The sequence below is a fragment of the Poecilia reticulata genome, linkage group LG6 (assembly GCF_000633615.1).
Source record: "Poecilia reticulata strain Guanapo linkage group LG6, Guppy_female_1.0+MT, whole genome shotgun sequence".
NCBI classification, from domain to species: Eukaryota; Metazoa; Chordata; class Actinopteri; order Cyprinodontiformes; family Poeciliidae; genus Poecilia; species Poecilia reticulata.
The window spans coordinates 26,769,714-26,788,939 of record NC_024336.1 but is presented as its reverse complement, the minus strand read 5'-3'; the positions used below and the strand labels follow the sequence as shown (position 1 = coordinate 26,788,939).

Sequence of the window (19,226 nt, the reverse complement as noted above, 5' to 3'; positions counted from 1 at the left end):
GAGGGTTGCTGGTGCCCATCTCCAGCTAACGTTCCGGGCGAGAGGCGGGGTCACCCTGGACAGGTCGCCAGTCTGTCGCAGGCATCATAAAATCCTCTTCTGAATTTCCCTTTAGCAGAAATAAAGGTTATTTTCATTATGTCATAGTTTAATAATTAATATCCTAATATTGCAAGTACTACTGAAGCATTAATCCAAAGTCTTGTAAAATTGTTCTCACTTCTTGAACTTTTTCTCCTTGAGGTTTTGCTACCTTTCAACCACACAGTGTAACACATCACATAGTATTTTATCCACAAATTTACCCTAGTAGTGTGGATGGAAATAAGAAATCCAGAGGAAGTTCTGTTTGCAGTTTATCACATATGATTAATGTAGCTTCTCCACAGAGAAACATGGTAGTGGCAGCATCATGCTGTGTGGCTGTTATAATTCAGCAGAAACAGAGAATCTCCTTAGAAAGGACTGGAAGACGGATGGAGCGTCGTTAATTTGTGTGGAGCTGTCGTCCTGCAGGGCGACAGCTCCACACATTCAGGCCGAGCTGCTGTTGAATGTGGCATGTTAGATCTGAAAAGTTTCATATTTTTGTAACAACTCGCTCTCTGTGTCGGTGCAGTTCACCAGGTGGCAGAGAAAGTGGAAGCCCTGGGTCAGTTTGTCATGAAAACCCGCAGGACTCTGAAGGGACACGGCAACAAAGTCCTGTGCATGGACTGGTGCAAGGACAAGAGGAGAATCGTCAGTTCCTCACAGGTCGGGTTTCCTTCCTTCTCCTGCTCGGATTTTATCTGCTGCCCATTTTTAAACCAGTTTTTAAACTTTTTTCTTGTTTGTTGAAGGATTTTGATTTCCCAGTTTCTAAATGTCTGTTGTCTTTTAATGCAGGATGGAAAAGTGATTGTATGGGATGCTTTCACCACTAACAAGGTAATCTTCTATTCCAGTTCATGAAGCATTTTATGGAAACAGATATTCGTGTAAACAGATGGATGGATGAATTGACAGATTGATATTTTAAGTACAAAGAGAACATTAAAGACACTCTTATTAATGCATTCATCTTTTAGAAAGGAAATAACATACTAGACAAACAAAAAGAGAAGTAAGAAAACTTAACATCTAATAGCCTGAGTTAAAACTTGTCTACATTTAATCCAAAATATTCTTCCTTTATTTTTAGAAGGTGTTGAATACATCTTATATCCATGCTCCTCTCTGTCCTGTTGTCATCATGCCGAGTGATTCATCGCCTCGCTCACGCTGCTTTGTGTTTTGATGTCCGTTAGGAGCACGCTGTGACAATGCCTTGCACCTGGGTGATGGCCTGCGCCTACGCTCCATCTGGCTGCGCTGTAGCTTGTGGGTGAGTTTGCTACAACCCTTGGCAATCTGGACCTGCTTGCTCATTCAGTGCTTGGTGAACTGGGCCTGTTTTCTGTCACAGGGGCCTGGATAATAAATGCTCTGTGTACCCTCTGTCCCTGGACAAGAACGAGAACTTGGCAGCGAAGAAGAAGTCGGTGGCGATGCACACAAATTACCTGTCTGCCTGTAGCTTCACCAACTCAGACATGCAGGTGAGAATATAAAAAAAAACAGAAACATGGCGCCCTAATTCTGTTAATGATTCACAGGAGCGTGAGTCCTGGTCACATGATGTTTCTCACAGCAAACGCAAAGCAACAACCTCTTCAATTCAATTCAATTCAGTTTCAGTTTAGTTTATTTAGTGGACACCATTTGCTTTTTAGGCTCCGACTGAAGAAAAATGGATTGTATTTGGTGATGTTAGAATAAACAAGTCTGTATTTTTCAGGGTTACTTTCAGTTTTGCAACACTTTTCATACTTACGCACTCGTTTGTGTTGGTTTTATCACATAAATTGTATAAATAAAATACATTCAGGTTTATGGTTGTGGAAGATGTGAAATGGTACAAAGGGCATGAATCCAGTTCTCCTTCGTCTTGCTTGCTTCTGTCGAAGATCTTGACGTCCAGCGGGGACGGGACTTGTGCATTATGGGATGTGGAAAGCGGGCAGCTGCTGCAGAGTTTCCATGGCCACGCTGCAGACGTGCTCTGTCTGGACCTGGCCCCGTCTGAGACTGGAAACACGTTTGTTTCAGGGGTGAGGACTGCCTCCGCACCGCTCTGTCTGCAGCTTGTTAACACTTTGAAAGCTTGTTTTTGTTAAATTGTACCTCGACTCTCCCGGCAGGGCTGCGATAAGAAGGCCAACGTGTGGGACATGCGTTCGGGACAGTGCATTCAGTCATTTGAAACTCATGAATCTGACATAAATAGCGTGCGGTATGTAACTGTCTTACTCCAGGCTCATTTTGTTTGATTTTCACTGTTGAAAATGTGATGCTTTTTATAGTTTTTATAATTTTCTCCCCTTGTTGTTTTAATATAGATACTATCCAAGTGGAGATGCTTTTGCATCTGGTTCAGATGATGCCACAGTAAGTCCACCACTAAAGACTTGTGTAAAGTGCTTTACTTTTGCCTCAAAAATAAAAATTTCCCCCGTTTTGTCTCAGTGCCGCCTGTACGACTTGAGGGCCGACAGAGAAGTTGCCATTTACTCCAAGGAGAGCATCATCTTTGGGGTCTCCAGCGTCGATTTCTCGCTCAGTGGTATAAATTTCCCGCTCCGGATTCTGATGTCATCTGCACTGCATGTAGTTCCTGCTTCCAGAAAACACAAAATATGTTCGTGTCTGTGTATGACCTCCTAAGGTCGGCTACTGTTTGGCGGATATAACGACTACACCATAAACGTGTGGGACGTTTTGAAAGGAACTCGAGTCTCCATCCTGTTTGGACATGAAAACCGGGTCAGCACTCTGCGCGTCTCCCCCGATGGGACGGCCTTCTGCACAGGATCCTGGGATCACACTCTCCGGGTATGAAGGACAACAGGTTTCTCTCTAGTTGATCGTTTCTGCACTCTTTACCAACTTTCATCGATAATACCTGCTGTTTTTGTTTCCCCTTTTGTTCCAGATTTGGGCCTAAACGCGCTCCGGTGAAAACTACTGAAGGCACACGGACGTTTCTGTTTGCTAGCGTACAATCAGCGAGATAGAAACTCAGTTTTTGGTTGTACATAGGGCATATCAATAGAATTGTATATAATCTTGTCTTCTGGTCAGGGTAGATTTAAATATTTCTGGCACGCTTGCATTACAATACGACTGAAAGAAAATAGCACAGAAATATTTAATATGTTACAGAAAATATGAATGGTAGAGACTTGCATTGGCATAGGGTAGAAGTGACACAATAAAGTATTGTATTGCGTGTGCCCACATAACGGACAATATTTATTTGTTTTCTTCACCGGTGGTAATGAAAGATGCAGTCTGAGGAGAAAAACCAAACAAATCTGACAGGGAAGGAGGAGAGTCCCTCCCTGTAGAGCTAGAACTGAAAAAAAATAATTATTTAATACTTAATTGAAACATTTATTAAAAATACCCAATGGGGAGTGACGTAAAATACAAAAAAAAAAAAAAAAAAACTGGTGAAAAAAGGTTTAAAAAATGAGTAAACTCCATATTTTTAGCAGCCTTCCAAATCTAAACTGAAGTAAATAAATTACATTTATGCTTAGAGTTTATAATTTTGATTTTGCAATAATAAACCAGGCTTTTTTTTAATTGTATGTTGTTCAGTTCTTCAAGACAGCTTCCAAGCATAAATATTCAGTCATAATAAACCACTTTCTTTTTTTTAAGGACTCCAGCTTCTAATTCAACTACTTCTATGTTACATTTGAAAAAGATTGCACTAATGCACTCCTTCCCAAGCAACTGCGTGATGGCTGTAATTTCATATTCACTGTAATTATTTTGCTGTAGTTTAGTGTACAGATATAAAAGGGACTGTTATTCAGAATATTATAAATCTAATAAACCAAGTTTTGAATATCTATATGTGTCCATCACTTTGCTATATCTCACAGGGATTTGTTTTACTAAATTTTTTTTTTAAATTTATGTACAAAGTAATAGCTCTAAGTAAGATCCTACTGGATATTACTTATTTGAGTAACACAACATTTAATTACAGCAAACTATGAAAAAATATGAATAAAAAAGAACAAAATAAATAAAACAAAAATAATTTGCCACAATAGGTACTAAATGTCTGGTGTGAACGAACAGTCGGTACAAAATGTACGACACTAGGGGGCACCATTTTGTACCCGGAAAAAAAAATCTGTCTAAAACTTGAGCTGCAAAAGTACCCTACGAAATAGCAAAGAATGGCAAAAACTAAGGTCATATTTATTTTAACACGAAATAGTGAGTTCCATTAATAGTCAGAATTTGGAATTTTCAAGTATGGACTCGGACATATTTTCCTTTATTTGCCAAAGTTACATCTCATAATCATCGGGACATTTTTTTAAGGCTTTTGATACAAATGTTACTTAGTACTTATTATCTTAGACCAATAAACAACTTTATAAGAAATGAACCAATGGAAATATAAATATATTTCATCCAATATATTTTATTGGAAAGCCTACACTCATTTTTTCATTTTTTTTCGTGTCCTGCTAGCAGCTAGCTTCCATCTTTTTATATCAGCAATAAAAAAATTATAAATGCACACAACGTGTTGGAAAACAGTGTTTGGTGGCTGACTAATATTAGGCTACAGTGAACATGACAAAAGTTGAAAAAAGATTGATTCTTTTGGCGATTAAAAACACAAAACTGTGTAAGAAGAACCTCACATAAGAACGGTTGTATTTATTTATTTTAGAATTGATATCTTGTTTATGACAGCAACTGTCGATTAAACTGAAAGTTACAACCTTAACATGAACAGATTTTCACAGGGAAACAAAATTTCGCACAAATAACTTGGCTCCCGGAAAAGAGCCGGAATTCCCATCACCAATCCTTCTGAAAAGCGGAAGTGACATCACCAATACGCTTTTGTCGGTCTTCCTTAAAAATAATGGAGGATCTGTGATGTTATTTTATCTAAAGTAGCTGTTTTAAATGCCCAACTGGCAATTTATCTATAATGTAATAATATTTATTAACAGGTGATCCAACAATTGTGTGTTTTAGTACAGAAGTCACACGGACAGTGCGCTGTTTGTTGTCAAAATGAGCGATGTTGTGGAGAAAACGCTGACAGCCCTACCAAGCCTGCTCTCTTTAGACTCTCAGCCTGGCTCAGCAAAACTCTCCTCCAACTCTAAACTAGGAAACCTCATCACTGAACTAACATCTAAACATGTAAGTCGATCCTATAAAGCTCACAAAAGTTGCGACCTGATGTGTTGCTGTTACATTAGCTTGCTAAACTGCTATGTTCTTCCATTAAAAAAATGTTTGTCCTCAGTAAATGTGTCGCACATAGTTAATTATAGTGCGACATAAACACACGGTCTGTTGTCGTAGTTTAGTAATTGTCGTGGAGTGTATTGAGACTTTCGAAAGACTTGTTCTCGATGGTGCGTTCAAGTGCTTGTGTTGGGCTCAGGCTGTTGCTATTTGGTGTATCGTTAACAATGTTGACGTAAAAGTTAAGGTTATTTTATTTAGTTTGACTGTAAGAACAAAGAACTTTAACTTAAAAACACCTTTATAATAATGTAACAAAGTTATATTAGCCAGCCTTGGTGATACAAGGTTGTATCACTTTTTTGACTGCATTAAATGTTAGGTTCACCATAACAACTTTTGCTGGACGATAAATTGTCCCAGAAGTTATTGTGTTAAATTATTATATTGTTTTGAAACCATTTTCAATTAATACGATAGTAACGGCAGAATAATGCAAGAACACATAGTCATATATCAATAAACTTTAATGTGGAAATGGAAGACATTTTAAATATTCAAAATAAATAAACAAAACAACAAATGAATTATGAAGCCTCTGTAAACAAAATTGTCCTTTAAAGAAAGGAGCTATTTGAGATCAAGGCGCCAGTTTGAAAACTTTATCATCCAATTTTTGGTAGAAAGAGAGAGAAGAGAAAATTGATAAATCATTCAGATGGAAATTATTGAGCTTGTTTTGATTTCTCATGCGATTAGTTGATTTATTGCTTATTGTGACGGGCTGATATTAGCTGAGATTTACAGAGAAACGTGAGCACTGATATTATCATAGCAAAAGTTACTGCATATTAAATCTTTCCTAGTTATTATGTATCATTTTCTACATTTCTTTGTGCAGGAGGAGGAGAAACTCATTCAACGAGAGCTCCTGCTAATTAAAGAACAAGTGTCTTCCCCTAACACAACTATGGTATTCATCTCATTGTTTCCCCATTTCATCTTTTACACTACAACAAGATTATCTTTGTTCATTTGTTTATTTTTTTTTCTGTTGTTATCCGATTTAGAGGCAGATGAAGGAGCTCATGGTGAGAGCGATCTACTGTGAGATGCTGGGTTACGGCGTCTCCTTCAGCTATATCCACGCCATTAAACTGGCCCAGCAGGGGAATGTTCTGGAGAAGAGAGTCGGTGTGTTTTCAGGCATAAAATTATACAAAGTTAGAGTAGAAGCACTTTCTTATAATTTTATAAGGGAAGCATCTTCTGAAGCAGACAGTATTTTAAAAAAACCACACAGCATGTTTCAGTAGAGCATGGGGGAATTAATGTATAAATGCACGAAAAGGAGCAAATGCTCAAAATGTTCAGATTTAGATTTTTTAAATTCTAATATTCTAATAATAATAAAACACTAAAGTGTTTGTGATTCTCTCAGGTTACCTTGCTGTGTCGCTGTTTTTGAATGAAGGTCATGAGTTGCTTCTTCTCCTGGTTAACACGGTGCTAAAGGTCAGTCGTTATGGTGTTTTGTAGCTTGACTGTCATGTTTCTTTAGTCACATTTATAAAAATTTTAACACTTCATAAAAAAAATGGCAAAAGCAAATAGCCTAAGGCAAATGAAGTTCAAGCAAAGTTTGCACCACTGGATTAGGATTTATCATCTTTTCAAAGGAAGCTGTAAATTTGTAGATTATGATTAGAGGTGTTAAGATTGTGCTAAATTATTAGGCTCTATTTTAAAAACATCAGGCTGAAATATCAATGTGCTCCATGTGCTGTGGGGAATATTTGAGGCAAGCTCTAATCTCTGATCTTCGCTCTGCACCACATCGTTGTCAAACCTTGATAATTAAAATAAAAGATGTGATAGATGTGAAAATAGTGATACTTTTGCATGAGCTAAAATAAAACAGAAAACACTGAGACATTGAAGGGTTCATAATGGTATTGTGGATATGTTTGCAGGATCTTCAGAGTACGAATCTGATTGAGGTGTGCATGGCGCTCACAGTGGTGAGCCAGATGTTCCCCAAAGACATGATCCCCGCCATCCTCCCCCTGGTGGAGGAAAAGCTCAATCACCCAAAGTAAGAGGCACTTCATGCTTTTTTTCAGATGACAAATAAACTGAAGCGGATTGACAGACGAGTGTTTGTTGTTACAAACCTGCAGAGAAATAATTCGCCGTAAAGCCGTCCTGGCCCTGTATAAATTCTACCTGATAGCGCCGAATCAAGTTCAGCACATTCACAACAAGTTCCGCAAAGCGCTGTGCGACAAAGACCCCGGCGTGATGTCGGCTTCTCTGCACATTTACCTGCAGCTCATTCAAGTAAATAATCATTTAAACGCTTCATGTTGCATTTTTGATCTCTGTGGTGGAATTTGCTGCTATATGGTTTTACGTTTATTTCAGGAGAATCCAGAAGGCTACAAAGATCTCGCGCCGAGTTTTGTCACCATCCTGAAGCAGGTGGTGGGAGGGAAGCTGCCCATGGACTTTAACTATCACAGTGTTCCTGCTCCCTGGCTTCAAATCCACCTCCTCAGAATACTCTCCTTACTGGGGAAAAATGACCAGAGGTGATAATTTCTCACTTCCTGTTGTGTTTATTGTCAACCACAAAGTTTTTATAATTTCCTCTCTCTCTGCACAGCACAAGCGAGATAATGTATGACATCCTTGACGAGTCTTTGCGACGGGCAGAGATGAACCACAACATCACATATGGTGGGTTGGGCCTCGTTAACAAATGTTTTACTAGAAGATACATTTTTATTAGCCACTTGCATCTCTCCTTCTTTACAGCTATTTTGTACGAGTGTGTAAAATGTATTTACACCATTCATCCCAAATCGGACTTGTTGGAGAAAGCTGCAAAGTGCATCGGCAACTTTGTTCTGTCTCCGAAGATTAATCTAAAGTATCTGGGTGAGATGAGAAAGCAAGATTCCTCACAGATTATTCCCCCGTAATAAAAAGTGAGAGTTACACTATGAGCTAATGTTTCTGTAGGTCTGAAGGCTCTCACCTACGTGGTCCAGCAGGACCCAAAGTTAGCCTTGCAGCATCAGATGACCATTATCGAGTGTCTCGATCATCCTGACCTCATCATCAAGCGGGAGGTGAGTCGGATCTGGCTCCAGTCTTTGGTTCTGATGTCAGAGGGTCAAAGGTTTCCGTCATCACTGGGTTTTTAATCTGCTTTCTTCCAGACGCTGGAGTTGCTCTTTAGAATAACTAATGACCAGAATGTCACGGTGATCGTTGAGAAGATGCTGGACTTTCTGCGAATCAGTGACGATGATCACACAACCATTGACCTGGTGGGGAAGGTGGCAGAACTGGCGGAAAAATATCCTTACGAATGTTACAGTGTTCGTCTCAAATCTGCATCTTTTTACTGTATTGTCACCCCTTGGTGCCTGTAGTACATACTTGTAGAAATATGGTCATACTGAGCTGAAAACAGAAAATACAATGATAATAATTAGAAAAACTTATATTCCAGCTAATCTGCTGATTGAATGCACCAGAAGACGCTGAGCAGAGAGACAAACGTGAAAATATTTTACATGGAGCCCAATGGAGGAAGGGCAGACATTCCTGCACTCCGGAAGTGTTTGAAAGAAAACTAAGATCTTCGGCAATGGCGCTTATGTTTCCGTAAAGCAGACACTTGTAGCTACGTTTTGATGCTTAAATTGTTTCTCTAGAATGAATTATGTACGAACAGCAGCATTTTGTTTGTGAAAAAGCAGTCAAGCTTGAAAAAGCGTCGGTTACTCTGGCAGTTGAAGAATTCCGTCATTACAAAAATGATAAAGGCCAAAAATTAAAACCTCAATTGTGAATTTAGAAAATCCGTAAGGGATATCAGAATACTGACTCGGTTGAAGACGGCTTAAAATCTTGTGATTTATTTAGAAGTTGAAAGGAGTTTCTAAGTTGAAGTATGCAGATGTAGTAAGCTGTCAAAGAGCACAAAGTTCTTGCTGAATTTTGGTTATTTTCAATGCATAAAAGTTAAAATATCTAAAAAAATAAAAAATAGAAAAGTTGTTGACATTATTTGGGCCTTTTTTATAGTTTTTTTTTTGCCCAACTTTAATTTTGTCTAGCTTTTTTAGTTGTTTTGTGATTCCGTTTTTTTGTCTGGTAATTACAGTACCGGTACTCTAAACAATTATGGTAACTTTAGGTAAACAAGTGTGAATTTTTTTTTTTAAGTCTTTGAGGATGAAAGAGATCATCTTTGAGAAGCAGCAAAAACGTTTTTCAAAAGATTTATGCTGAACTTTCAGTTTGTTTGCTTTGATTTGTCTTGATTGTACATTTTTTTCCTATATACTTTCGCACATATGCACCAGATAATAAATGGTTTATTGATACCATGAACACAGTGTTTTCACTCGGTGGAGACTTGTTACAACCGGATATCCCAAACAGTTTTCTTAAACTTCTCTCTGAGGGTGAGTTAACCACAAATCCCACTCGTTCTGCTGGTGAACTTATTTGATTGTGATTTTTTTTCCCCTAATGTTTCCAGGATTTGACAGTGTGGAGGAGGACAACAAGTTGAGGCTGTTTGCTTTGAATTCATACATTTTTTTGCTACAAGGAGACTCTAGCAAACTGCCACAGCGTTTTCTTCAAGTCATCTGCTGGGTGAGAGTTGCTCACACATAAACCTCAGTTGCTCATTACTTTACCTCAAGGTTTAGTCCGTTTTAGTCGAGCTCTAGTACGTTTGTCTACAAAGTCTGATTCGTTTGGGGAAGTGTGAATGCGTAATAGAAATCTGATGTGAACCAAAAAGAAGTGAACTCTCGTCCGCCTAAAAACCTAAGTTTCAGTTCGGTTGAAGTGAAATCTCATTCGGTTCGAATGCAGATGTGGAGACTGCTCCAAAAGCAGGAAGTGAATCATAGCGAAGTAAATATGACCAAAATGAACCTGGTCTTTTACCAAAGAGGAAAGCGAAATCCTACAGCCGCTAAAATCTGACGCTGCTCCATTTTTATTTATATTTTGCGAAGAAGGAGGTTGCGCTCATATCTTCTTCTACGCTTTTTGTGTAGTTTCCTTGAAGGGTTGGTGGTGCAGCGCCACCACAGGCGAGAAAGTGAACAGGTTTTTCAATTAGTTTGGATTGTTTAATGGCGCAGTTGGTAGAGCTGTTGCCTTGCAGCAAGAAGGTTCTGGGTTCGATTCCCGGCTCCGGTCTTTCTGCATGGAGTTTGCATGTTCTCCCTGTGCATGCGTGGGTTTTCTCCGGGTACTCCGGTTTCCTCCCACAGTCCAAAATCATGACTGTCAGGTTAATTGGCCTTTCCAAATTACCCCWAGGTGTGAGTGTGTGTGTGCATGGTTGTTTGTCCTGTGTGTCTCTGTGTTGCCCTGTGACAGACTGGCGACCTGTCCAGGGTGTACCCCGCCTCTCGCCCGAAACCTTAGCTGGAGATGGGCACCAGCAACCCTCCCGACCCCATTAAGGGACAAGGGTGTAAAGGAGATGGATGGATGGATGTTTAAATTAGTAGAGTTTCTTCAAATTTAGACTAAAAACCCACCTATTTAGAGTTGCTTTTGAAACATTACAAATGAAACATTAGTCAACATTGTAAAGTGAGATAAAGGTCTAAGAAGTCTAGAAAAGTGTCAAAATTTAAAATGTTGACATTAAAAACGTGCAGGAACCCTGGCTCCTGTGCTACAGTTTTTTGTTGTTGTCATTGCTGCGTTTAGGTTCTCGGTGAATACTCTCACTTGAGGGAGGATCTTGAGTCAGACGTCGTTGTGAGGCTGCTGGCCAAACTGTTGGACATGAAGAGCAGCAGCAGTGAAACAAAGTGCTGGGTCCTCATGGCCATGACCAAGCTCTGCCCCGGCGGAGCGGCTCTGGCGTTGGTTCACAATGTCTCGGAAACCTACAGCAGCTCCCTGGACACCATGCTGAGACAAAGAGCTCAGGAGCTGCAGATCCTCAGCCAAGACTCTGAACTGCAAGCCAAGGTGTTACCGCGAAGTGCCAGCATGGAGCCTGTGGAGGTAATACACAAGCATGGCCGCAGATCAGTCGAGTTATGTCTTAAACATCATTAACTCTTTATTTTCAAGAAGTAAGCGTAGAAAAAAGGAGAGTAAATGCTGATTTAATGCCTCGTGCTGGTTTGTTGACCTGCATGTACATGTCCTCCATGGCACAGAGTTTATTATAGTAATAAGAATAGTTACCAGATCAACAAGAAGTGCCGTCAGCAATAATCTGAGCAGCTGTTGCAGCATGTCTACAGTCTAGAGAAGTGAGAAAGTTGAGGTTTACAGCAGGACTGTAGTGGAATATTAATGCAGTTTTTTTAATCAGGTACATAATATAAATGATGTTTTAAATTTAGAATCAGGTCATCTTGTTGTTTTAAGTCTTATGTGCTTATATAAATAAATATTCAAAAGCTAAAATGTGAAATACGAATCTGAATAGAAGACGTTTTTATTGTCTCGCAAATGGGAAATTTAACAGCACCATCAAGTATAAAGGATCACAATAATTACAACAATAATAGTAGTAATAGAGACAATAATATGCAGTGGACGACTAACAAAATAGGAACTACTGTGCAGTTATTAGAAATATAAATACTGTTATTGCAATCCAAGGGATGTGCAACTTTTCCAAAAATGTACATAATGTGCATTGAACATTGAAAAAGATGGACTATTTACTAAAAAAACCCACAAAATCTAGTAAATTTTTTCTAGATATAAGACATTGTTTTAAGTCAGTAATTCCTTAATATCGATAAAAAAGTTCTAGTTCCACTGGCAGATTATTTCACTTACCACATGGGAAAAATGTCTTGTTATAAGTTAAATAATTTACCAGTGGCACTGGTACTTTTTCATCAATATTAAGAAATTATTTAATTAAAACAATCTCCTACTTATTCATGAAAAGCTACTTGTAAATTAGTTTTGTCTTATTTCAAGTGTACTGAAATATTTGTACGATAAACTAGACAAACATACTTGGTTAGAATTTGTGGGTTTTTTTCAGTGCAGAAAAACATGTGCAATAACAATGGAAATGCCGGAGGTCTAAATAATTTAAGGTCTAACAGTTACTTTTATGAAGATATTTGTAAGAGTTTTACACATCTCTGTCAGGTAAAATGAAGCCATAATTTCAGACATGGCATTGGCAGCTATCCAGTTTCTTTATTATTTTCATGGGCTTGTTTGCAGCTTTAATTGCGCTGTTTTCCAGGTGGATTCCTCGCTTTCATTTCTGGATGGATTTGTGTCGGAGGCGTTGGCTGCGGGCGCGGCTCCTTACAAGCCTCCTCATCAAAGGCAGGAAGAACTGTCTCGCTCAAAAGGTGAAACTCATGCAAATGCTTTGGCACAGCTTCCACTGTTTTGTTTGGGCTTGTCCTGATGCTGCTCTTTGTCTCAGCGCTGAACCTGGAGCCCTACGGCCTGTCGCTGCCAATCAGCATATCCTCATGCAGCATCACCGACAGACAGTCTCCCACCCTGTTGTCCATCAGCTCTGGCCTCTCTGGTGACAGCACTGATTTCTCACACAAGGGCAGGTACTCAGACACGCAGCCACAGGCAGAATTACCGTATTTTCTGGACTGTAGAGCACACCATACTATAAGCCACAGCTACAAAAAAACAAACAAAACAAAACAAACAAAAAAAACAAAACAAGGAAACTTACATATATAAGCCGCTGGTACCTCTGCCACTCGGTTTTCCATGAGGACCCAGCAGAGGGCAGCAGAGGGCTGCGTCCTACTAAATCTGCTAGATTTATTAAGGACGCAGTCTCCAAAGCCGAACCATGGTTTCGTTCACGCCGAGTTTTCGTGCAGCGGCTCTATTTCCCTCCAGTACTGCCAGATCGATAGCCTTCAACATAAAAGCTGCATCATATGAGTTTGAAGAAATTTTCCTGTCGTACCTGCTGCTAGCATGGGCTTGTTCTAAATGAAAATTAGCATTTTCTTCTTTGATTTCCAATTTTGACTTCCAATGATTCACTTCCTGCTAAAGAGCTCCCTGGTGGTTGAAGAAAAATCCACAGAAAAGCAGCACCGGGCTATAAGCTGCATGGTTCAAAGGGCTTGTAGTCCGAAAAATACGTTAAGTGTTTTATCTCCCGGTAGTTTGAATCCTGAGTCCGATTTGTTGTTTCAGCTCTGCAGTTTTGAAGCTGGATGGCGTAAAGAGGCTGTGGGGCAGAGACGGCTATCTAGCTCAGAAAGAGCAGGCAGAAGAAGCTCCTCGGATCGAGGCCGCCAGCCCGGTCCGGTCCACCGACCAACTGGGCGACAACAACGCCTCAAACAGTCAAACACCGAATCCGACACTAACGCCTGAGTGTGACCAGGAAAAGCAGCAGCTGGCGTCCTCGCTGTTTGTTGGTCTGGCCTCCCAGAGCTCAGTGTGTCTGGTGAGCTGATGAACACACACACACACACACACACACACACACACACACACACACACACACACACACACACACACACACACACACAGAGATATATGTAAATAGATTCAGAAGACAGGACAGCTTTCTTTGTGTTTATTCTTTTGATGGTTGTCTCATGCTCTGAGTTTTAAAACCTGAAATAAAACGTGTTGCTTTCTTTGGTCAAATTTATTGAGGTTTTCTTTTATAAAGTATAAATCCACACTCATATGACTGAAACGACTAATAGGATTAGACCAATTAATCATGACTAATCGGTTATTAAAGGAATTGTCAACTAATTTAGTTGTTGATTAATCACTAATCACAGATTCAAAAAAGGTCATTTTGCTGAAAGAAGAATATATCCAGAACAGTAATTAAGTCAAAATTATACAAATATATATATATTTCAAGATAATAAAAAACTTTGTCTGTAAATTAAGTGGCTTAGATTTAGCTTCACCTGGTTCAAATTCGGTAAGAAAAAAAAATCTCCTATTAAGCAGATTTTGGCTGATGTATATATAACTTTTTTTTACATATTTATGTTAGAAATATATTTTTGACTGCAGATGCGCCTTTACTACAAATGATCAAGTACAGGAATGCTATTGTTGCATTAATAAAAATATTTACGTTCTTATTTTAAAAAGCACATTTTAATATATTCTAATATTGCTTAAAACAGTTTAAGTGGTTAAATTAAATATCTGCAGAATGTGCCAATTTTTTAAATCAGATTAATCAGATTAATTCTGATGATATAAAATCATCAGAATAATCTATATATTATTCAATTCCATAAATAATCGCTGCATGCCTGCAGCCTTAATGTAGTGCATTAATACAACGTGTGAAAGGAATTATTTGTTGTTTCTCTACCAGATGGGAAAGGCTGACCCAACATCCCAGCGTTTCAGAAGAAAAACCAAAGCTTCAGGGAGTTCTGAGCAAATAACTGACCCGCTTGTCTCGCCCTCTGACGGTTCTGATAACTTGCTGTATAAAAACCTGCTGGACTCACCAGACCTGGAAGTCTCACCGCCTGAACTGACAGCCGGCCTCTCTGCTCCGAACGGCTACTGTGATGCAGAAGAAGAGCCGGCCGACACAGACGTGAAGGAAATCGAAACTCCTCCCGTCAGGGATGAACGTGTGACGGCTGAAGCTTCTCCGCACGACGACCCAGACGGATCCAAAGACCCGAGTCTCGCCTCGCATCTTCCAGCTGAGCTTTCTGCTCTTTCTCACTCTAAAGTCACTCCTCTGATCTCCAAGCAAAACCTGGATGTCTCCGCCTGCCACGTCCAGAAAGAAGACTCCGTCGTTCTTGTTGTCTTTATTTCCAACTGCTCAGACTCTTTCCTTCAGCAGATGCGACTTAAGGTCGACTCTGAGGAACTAGAGGTGCGTCATGCAACAGAAAACCTTAAAATATCTTCTTTCTCTGCATCTTTTTGAAATATAATCTCATGTTCTTGTTTTGAAGGTATCCTGTGTGTCTGACTGTCCATCAGAGGAGTTAAAAAGCCACAGTGTAGCAGTTTGTCATTATTTCCTAACTGTAAAGAGACCCTCTGTCCACTTTGATCTGTCTGCGACGATGTCATGGCAATCGCCTGCTGGGTTGCCCCTGACAACAGAGTTCTCTTACAGACTTCCTCTAGCGATCTTCGTCAGGTGAGATAGTTTTGGGATTTCCTTGTATTCATCAGGAGGGTGTTTAAATTAATCAGGGCTGAAACGATTAATCGGTTTAATTATGATCGATTATTGAAATAATCATCAAATAATTTGGTAATCGATTGATCATTAACTGGAATATACAGATTAAAAAACTGCCATTTGCTGAAAGAGCAGCACAGTCAGAGCAGTGATTAAACCAAAATGTAATTGCCTCAATTACTGCTCTCACTGTAATAAGTTTTATTTTAAATTAATATTAAAGAATATATATTTTCTCAGTAAATATGTTCTATCCAGAACTCTTCTAGTGCCAGTTTTAGCTTTAACTGGTTCAAATTTTGTAAATAAATGTTTTTCTAAGAACCTTTTGCTGTCCAATTATTAATTGGTCAATGCAAATAGTCAACAGCTTTTCACATGTTGATGGTAAAACTATATTTTTAGCTGAAGATGCATTCTTTGCTACAAGTGATTAAGCGTTCACTAAAATAATTACATAGTCAATAAATCATTTTTCTTATTATTTAAAAAATGAACTGAATTATCTGTTTGCATTTTTTATGTGTTTCTAATAGAGATGCTGATATGTTGGCAACAACGTTGGAATTGGCCGATATTGGTCATTTTTTAACGTGTCGATCCATTAAATAAAACTGAGCTGACATTTATTTTTTATCCGTGTCTGGTTGGGTCTTTTCCACAGCTGTCAAAACTGTAGTGAAATACAAAAAACTTTTTCTTATAAGTTACTTACCCCCAACTATAACCAAATATGACAGTCTGAGTAAATTATACAGTATTAGTAAATATTGGCTGTCAGCCATAACTGCAATATTAATATCAGATATCAATATCAGGCCAAATTTTTGTATTTGTGCATCCCTAATATGGTTTAAAGTAAACTTAAAACTGAAACCATTGTTAGCTGCAGCCTTAAAATGAGTGGATTGTTTCCTGCAGAGCGTTGAGGCTTTCCACAGAGGAGTACGGAGCCATGTGGCTGGCCTTCTCTCATGACACCAAGCAGAACCTGACGCTGATCCATGACGACCGGGATCCCCTCACGGCCACTCTGGATGTACTGAAGAGGAAACTTCAGTTTCATGTGGTGGAAATTATAGGTAAGCTCAGAAAAAAGGGATCCCACACACAAGTAATGAGCAGCTTCTTTCACTTGTTAAAGCAAAACATGCTCATTTAAAAGCTATTTCCAGGCTGCAGTAGGCAGAGTATTTTAAAAAGATTATTATTATTATTTTTTTGTCTTTATTTAACCAGATATTTTCATTAATGTTATAAATCTCATTTTCAAGAGACACCTGGTTAAGACTGGCATCAGCACTGCAACAATTACAAATCATAAAACTTATAGATATTAAAATCCGATTTATATGGATAATAAAGAAAGAATAATCACAAAGCGCAAATGCATTCATTAAATAAAAATAATACAACTTTTAGTCAATGCATTTAGAAAGAAATAACTGATTTAAAGTGGCTTTAAATGCATTAAAAAGTCTATGTAAATTACATAGGTTTTCTATTTGGAAACATCTTATTTTATAAATATATTTTTAACATGTTTTATATCATATTTATGATTTGTAAGTATTTTTTTCAGGTTCACTGTTATTAGATTATATCTGATTCTGTAAAATATTTGGTAAATGTTACTATTTTTGACTCTTAAAGTAATTAACCCTTTCATGCATAATTTATGATCCTTTATGATTTTTTTCCCAAAGTGTTTTTGATTTTCTTAAGGCGTAAAGAAAAAGTGGGGAAAAAAATGTATCTGTAATTTTCTCCAAATACAAAGTTGTTATTTTGGAAAATACATCAGTAGGATTAGTCTTTAGGGGTTACTTAATGTCAGAATATTTTCCTTTTTTTACCTGAAAGTGTAAAAGGAAGGACTGGATATTCCTGAGTTGCTTTTTCGTCTGCCTGCCATATTGGATTTAACAAAACTCTTCTTGCACTTGCAGTGGATGACCAGTAGTTGGCAGTGTATTGTATGATGTCGACTTTAGTGGTCTGTGTGGATTTATAGCATAAAAATCCACAAAAAAGGCTTTTAGGCAGCTGCCCACTGCAGTCACTGCTGTGCATGAAAGTAATTAACATGTTTGCTTCAGATGTTTAACCTCCTTATTCTTATTTTTCTACCAGACAAACTGCTTGCTTTTACAAATGTCAGTCATTTAAACAACTGAACAGTGTAAAATATGCTTTGATGAAAAGTAATTGTTAGCATATATCACACAGAGTGAAGCAAATGCTTTACTCAGAGTTTTTACTGGCACCTGATGAGTGACTTTTCTGTTTGCTCCCTCAGGCGTGGAAGCGATCGTGGCTTGCTGCCTGCAGCAGGATCAGCCGTGTCTCATGCACTGTCGCATGCATGCCGGCATGCTGGCTGTGTGGCTGCGCTCTCCAGTCCCCGACCTGCCGGACTGCCTCCTCTACTGCTGTCAGAGAGCTCTGCAGGAGCTCTGAGGGCCTCGGCTGGCAGCACCGGAGCCACTCAGAAGCACCAAGCACTGAACAAGGAGATCCACAGATCTGCAGGACACTTTGCCACCAGCTGCTGCTTTGATTTCATGTATTTACTGACTGTTGCTGTTTTATTTTAATTTGTTCACAAGTGATTTCAAATTATGGGAAGTCATGGCAGGTAATAAGCTCAGGGCCTCAGGGTGTTTTAAATGACACTATTGTCTTAAAACTGTTATAGTATTGTAATAACTGTTTGAGTAAATCTGCGAAACTATTAACTAAATTTATTAGTAATAAGCAAAAAAAACAACAACAAGCTTTTAGAATTAGCTTCATTTTTGTGTCTAAAATAGTCCTGACAGTAAAAAACTCCATAAAGGCTGAACAATAAGTGTAGTTTATGTTTTAGGTAAACTACAGAGAAGCATGAAGATTTTTGAAGAAACTCACATTATAATGCACATAAGTTGGAGTGTTTAGAGCTTCATTTCAGCTTATTTGCTAATTTTGTGAGACTTTGTTAATGTTTGACCCATAACTGCTCCAGTTTTGTCTTCTAAATCTATATTATTAGAGTATTCACATACGTTACAACCCTAGCATTGCTTTTACATGACTATGTAAAAGGGAAAAATCCCAGGAAAGCAGAAATCTAAAGGGATTTTTTGAAATGATTATGTATAAAAACAAATTTTAAACTACTATCATGAAAATAACGTTATTTTCTCATCAAGTCAATCTGAAATTGATCAAAGTGAAAACCAGGGTTTTATTTATCTAAGTTAAAGTTTACATTGGTGTCAGTCATTTCTTTTGGAAAACAGCAGAGCTCTCACTCCCATGTCACATTTCTGTCTCTATAAAATTCATTGCCTTCCATGTAAGATTATCGTCTATGCATTCATTGACTTCTGTTAACTTAAGTCTTTCACTACTATATTTTCAGTATTAAAAACATATTTATTTGATTTGTTTGCTTTATACTAACTTCACAGGAGCTCTGTGCTGTTGGACTGCGAGGGTTTGCTGGTGGAGTTTGATGTATTTTTCATGTCTCATGCTGATTTAAACGGCATGGACAGTGTTTGTACATCCACAACCTTACGCCTTATGTTCAAATGCCAAGATGGCATGTTTAATTTGTGCCTGTGGTACAGAGAAGAGTCCTCGTTCCTCGGAGTGCCTGTCACTACATTTTGGGACTACATGAATAAATGCAACACTTGTAAACAGG

The 19,226-nt window shown here is 38.5% G+C and overlaps 2 protein-coding genes across 2 annotated transcripts in view; both read left to right on the top strand.

Annotated features, from left to right (window-relative positions):
* The window catches only part of gnb5a (guanine nucleotide binding protein (G protein), beta 5a), a 5,514-nt gene extending 1,571 nt beyond the window's left edge, over nt 1–3,943 (top strand). The window contains exons 2-11 of the mRNA XM_008412025.2: nt 620–756; nt 889–930; nt 1,290–1,366; nt 1,448–1,580; nt 1,989–2,132; nt 2,223–2,314; nt 2,421–2,469; nt 2,548–2,644; nt 2,747–2,913; nt 3,014–3,943. Coding sequence (XP_008410247.1) covers nt 620–756; nt 889–930; nt 1,290–1,366; nt 1,448–1,580; nt 1,989–2,132; nt 2,223–2,314; nt 2,421–2,469; nt 2,548–2,644; nt 2,747–2,913; nt 3,014–3,025 — 950 coding nt within the window. The 3' untranslated portion in view covers nt 3,026–3,943. The remainder of the gene's footprint in view (nt 1–619; nt 757–888; nt 931–1,289; nt 1,367–1,447; nt 1,581–1,988; nt 2,133–2,222; nt 2,315–2,420; nt 2,470–2,547; nt 2,645–2,746; nt 2,914–3,013) is intronic.
* Nucleotides 3,944–4,832: 889 nt separating this feature from the next.
* On the top strand, nt 4,833–19,224 carry ap4e1 (adaptor related protein complex 4 subunit epsilon 1). Its single transcript, XM_008412026.2, has 21 exons — nt 4,833–5,268; nt 6,218–6,289; nt 6,387–6,510; nt 6,758–6,831; nt 7,290–7,411; nt 7,497–7,656; nt 7,741–7,907; nt 7,982–8,055; nt 8,134–8,256; nt 8,341–8,450; nt 8,541–8,680; nt 9,685–9,797; nt 9,875–9,993; nt 11,074–11,376; nt 12,593–12,704; nt 12,782–12,920; nt 13,531–13,786; nt 14,693–15,214; nt 15,297–15,487; nt 16,454–16,614; nt 17,832–19,224. The coding sequence occupies exons 1-21, from the start codon at nt 5,137–5,139 to the stop codon at nt 17,990–17,992; spliced, it is 3,375 nt and encodes a 1,124-aa protein (XP_008410248.1). The 5' UTR covers nt 4,833–5,136; the 3' UTR covers nt 17,993–19,224.
* Nucleotides 19,225–19,226: the final 2 nt, after the last annotated feature.

What these genes read in the sequence shown, in the direction of transcription:
- ap4e1 (XM_008412026.2), top strand. Translation starts at nt 5,137, where the DNA reads ATGAGCGATGTTGTGGAGAAAACGCTGACAGCCCTACCAAGCCTGCTC. An exon ending in CTTCCCCTAACACAACTATG is followed by an intron (nt 6,290 to 6,386) that starts GTATTCATCTCA and finishes TATCCGATTTAG; the next exon opens with AGGCAGATGAAGGAGCTCAT. An exon ending in AGAACTGTCTCGCTCAAAAG is followed by an intron (nt 12,705 to 12,781) that starts GTGAAACTCATG and finishes TCTTTGTCTCAG; the next exon opens with CGCTGAACCTGGAGCCCTAC.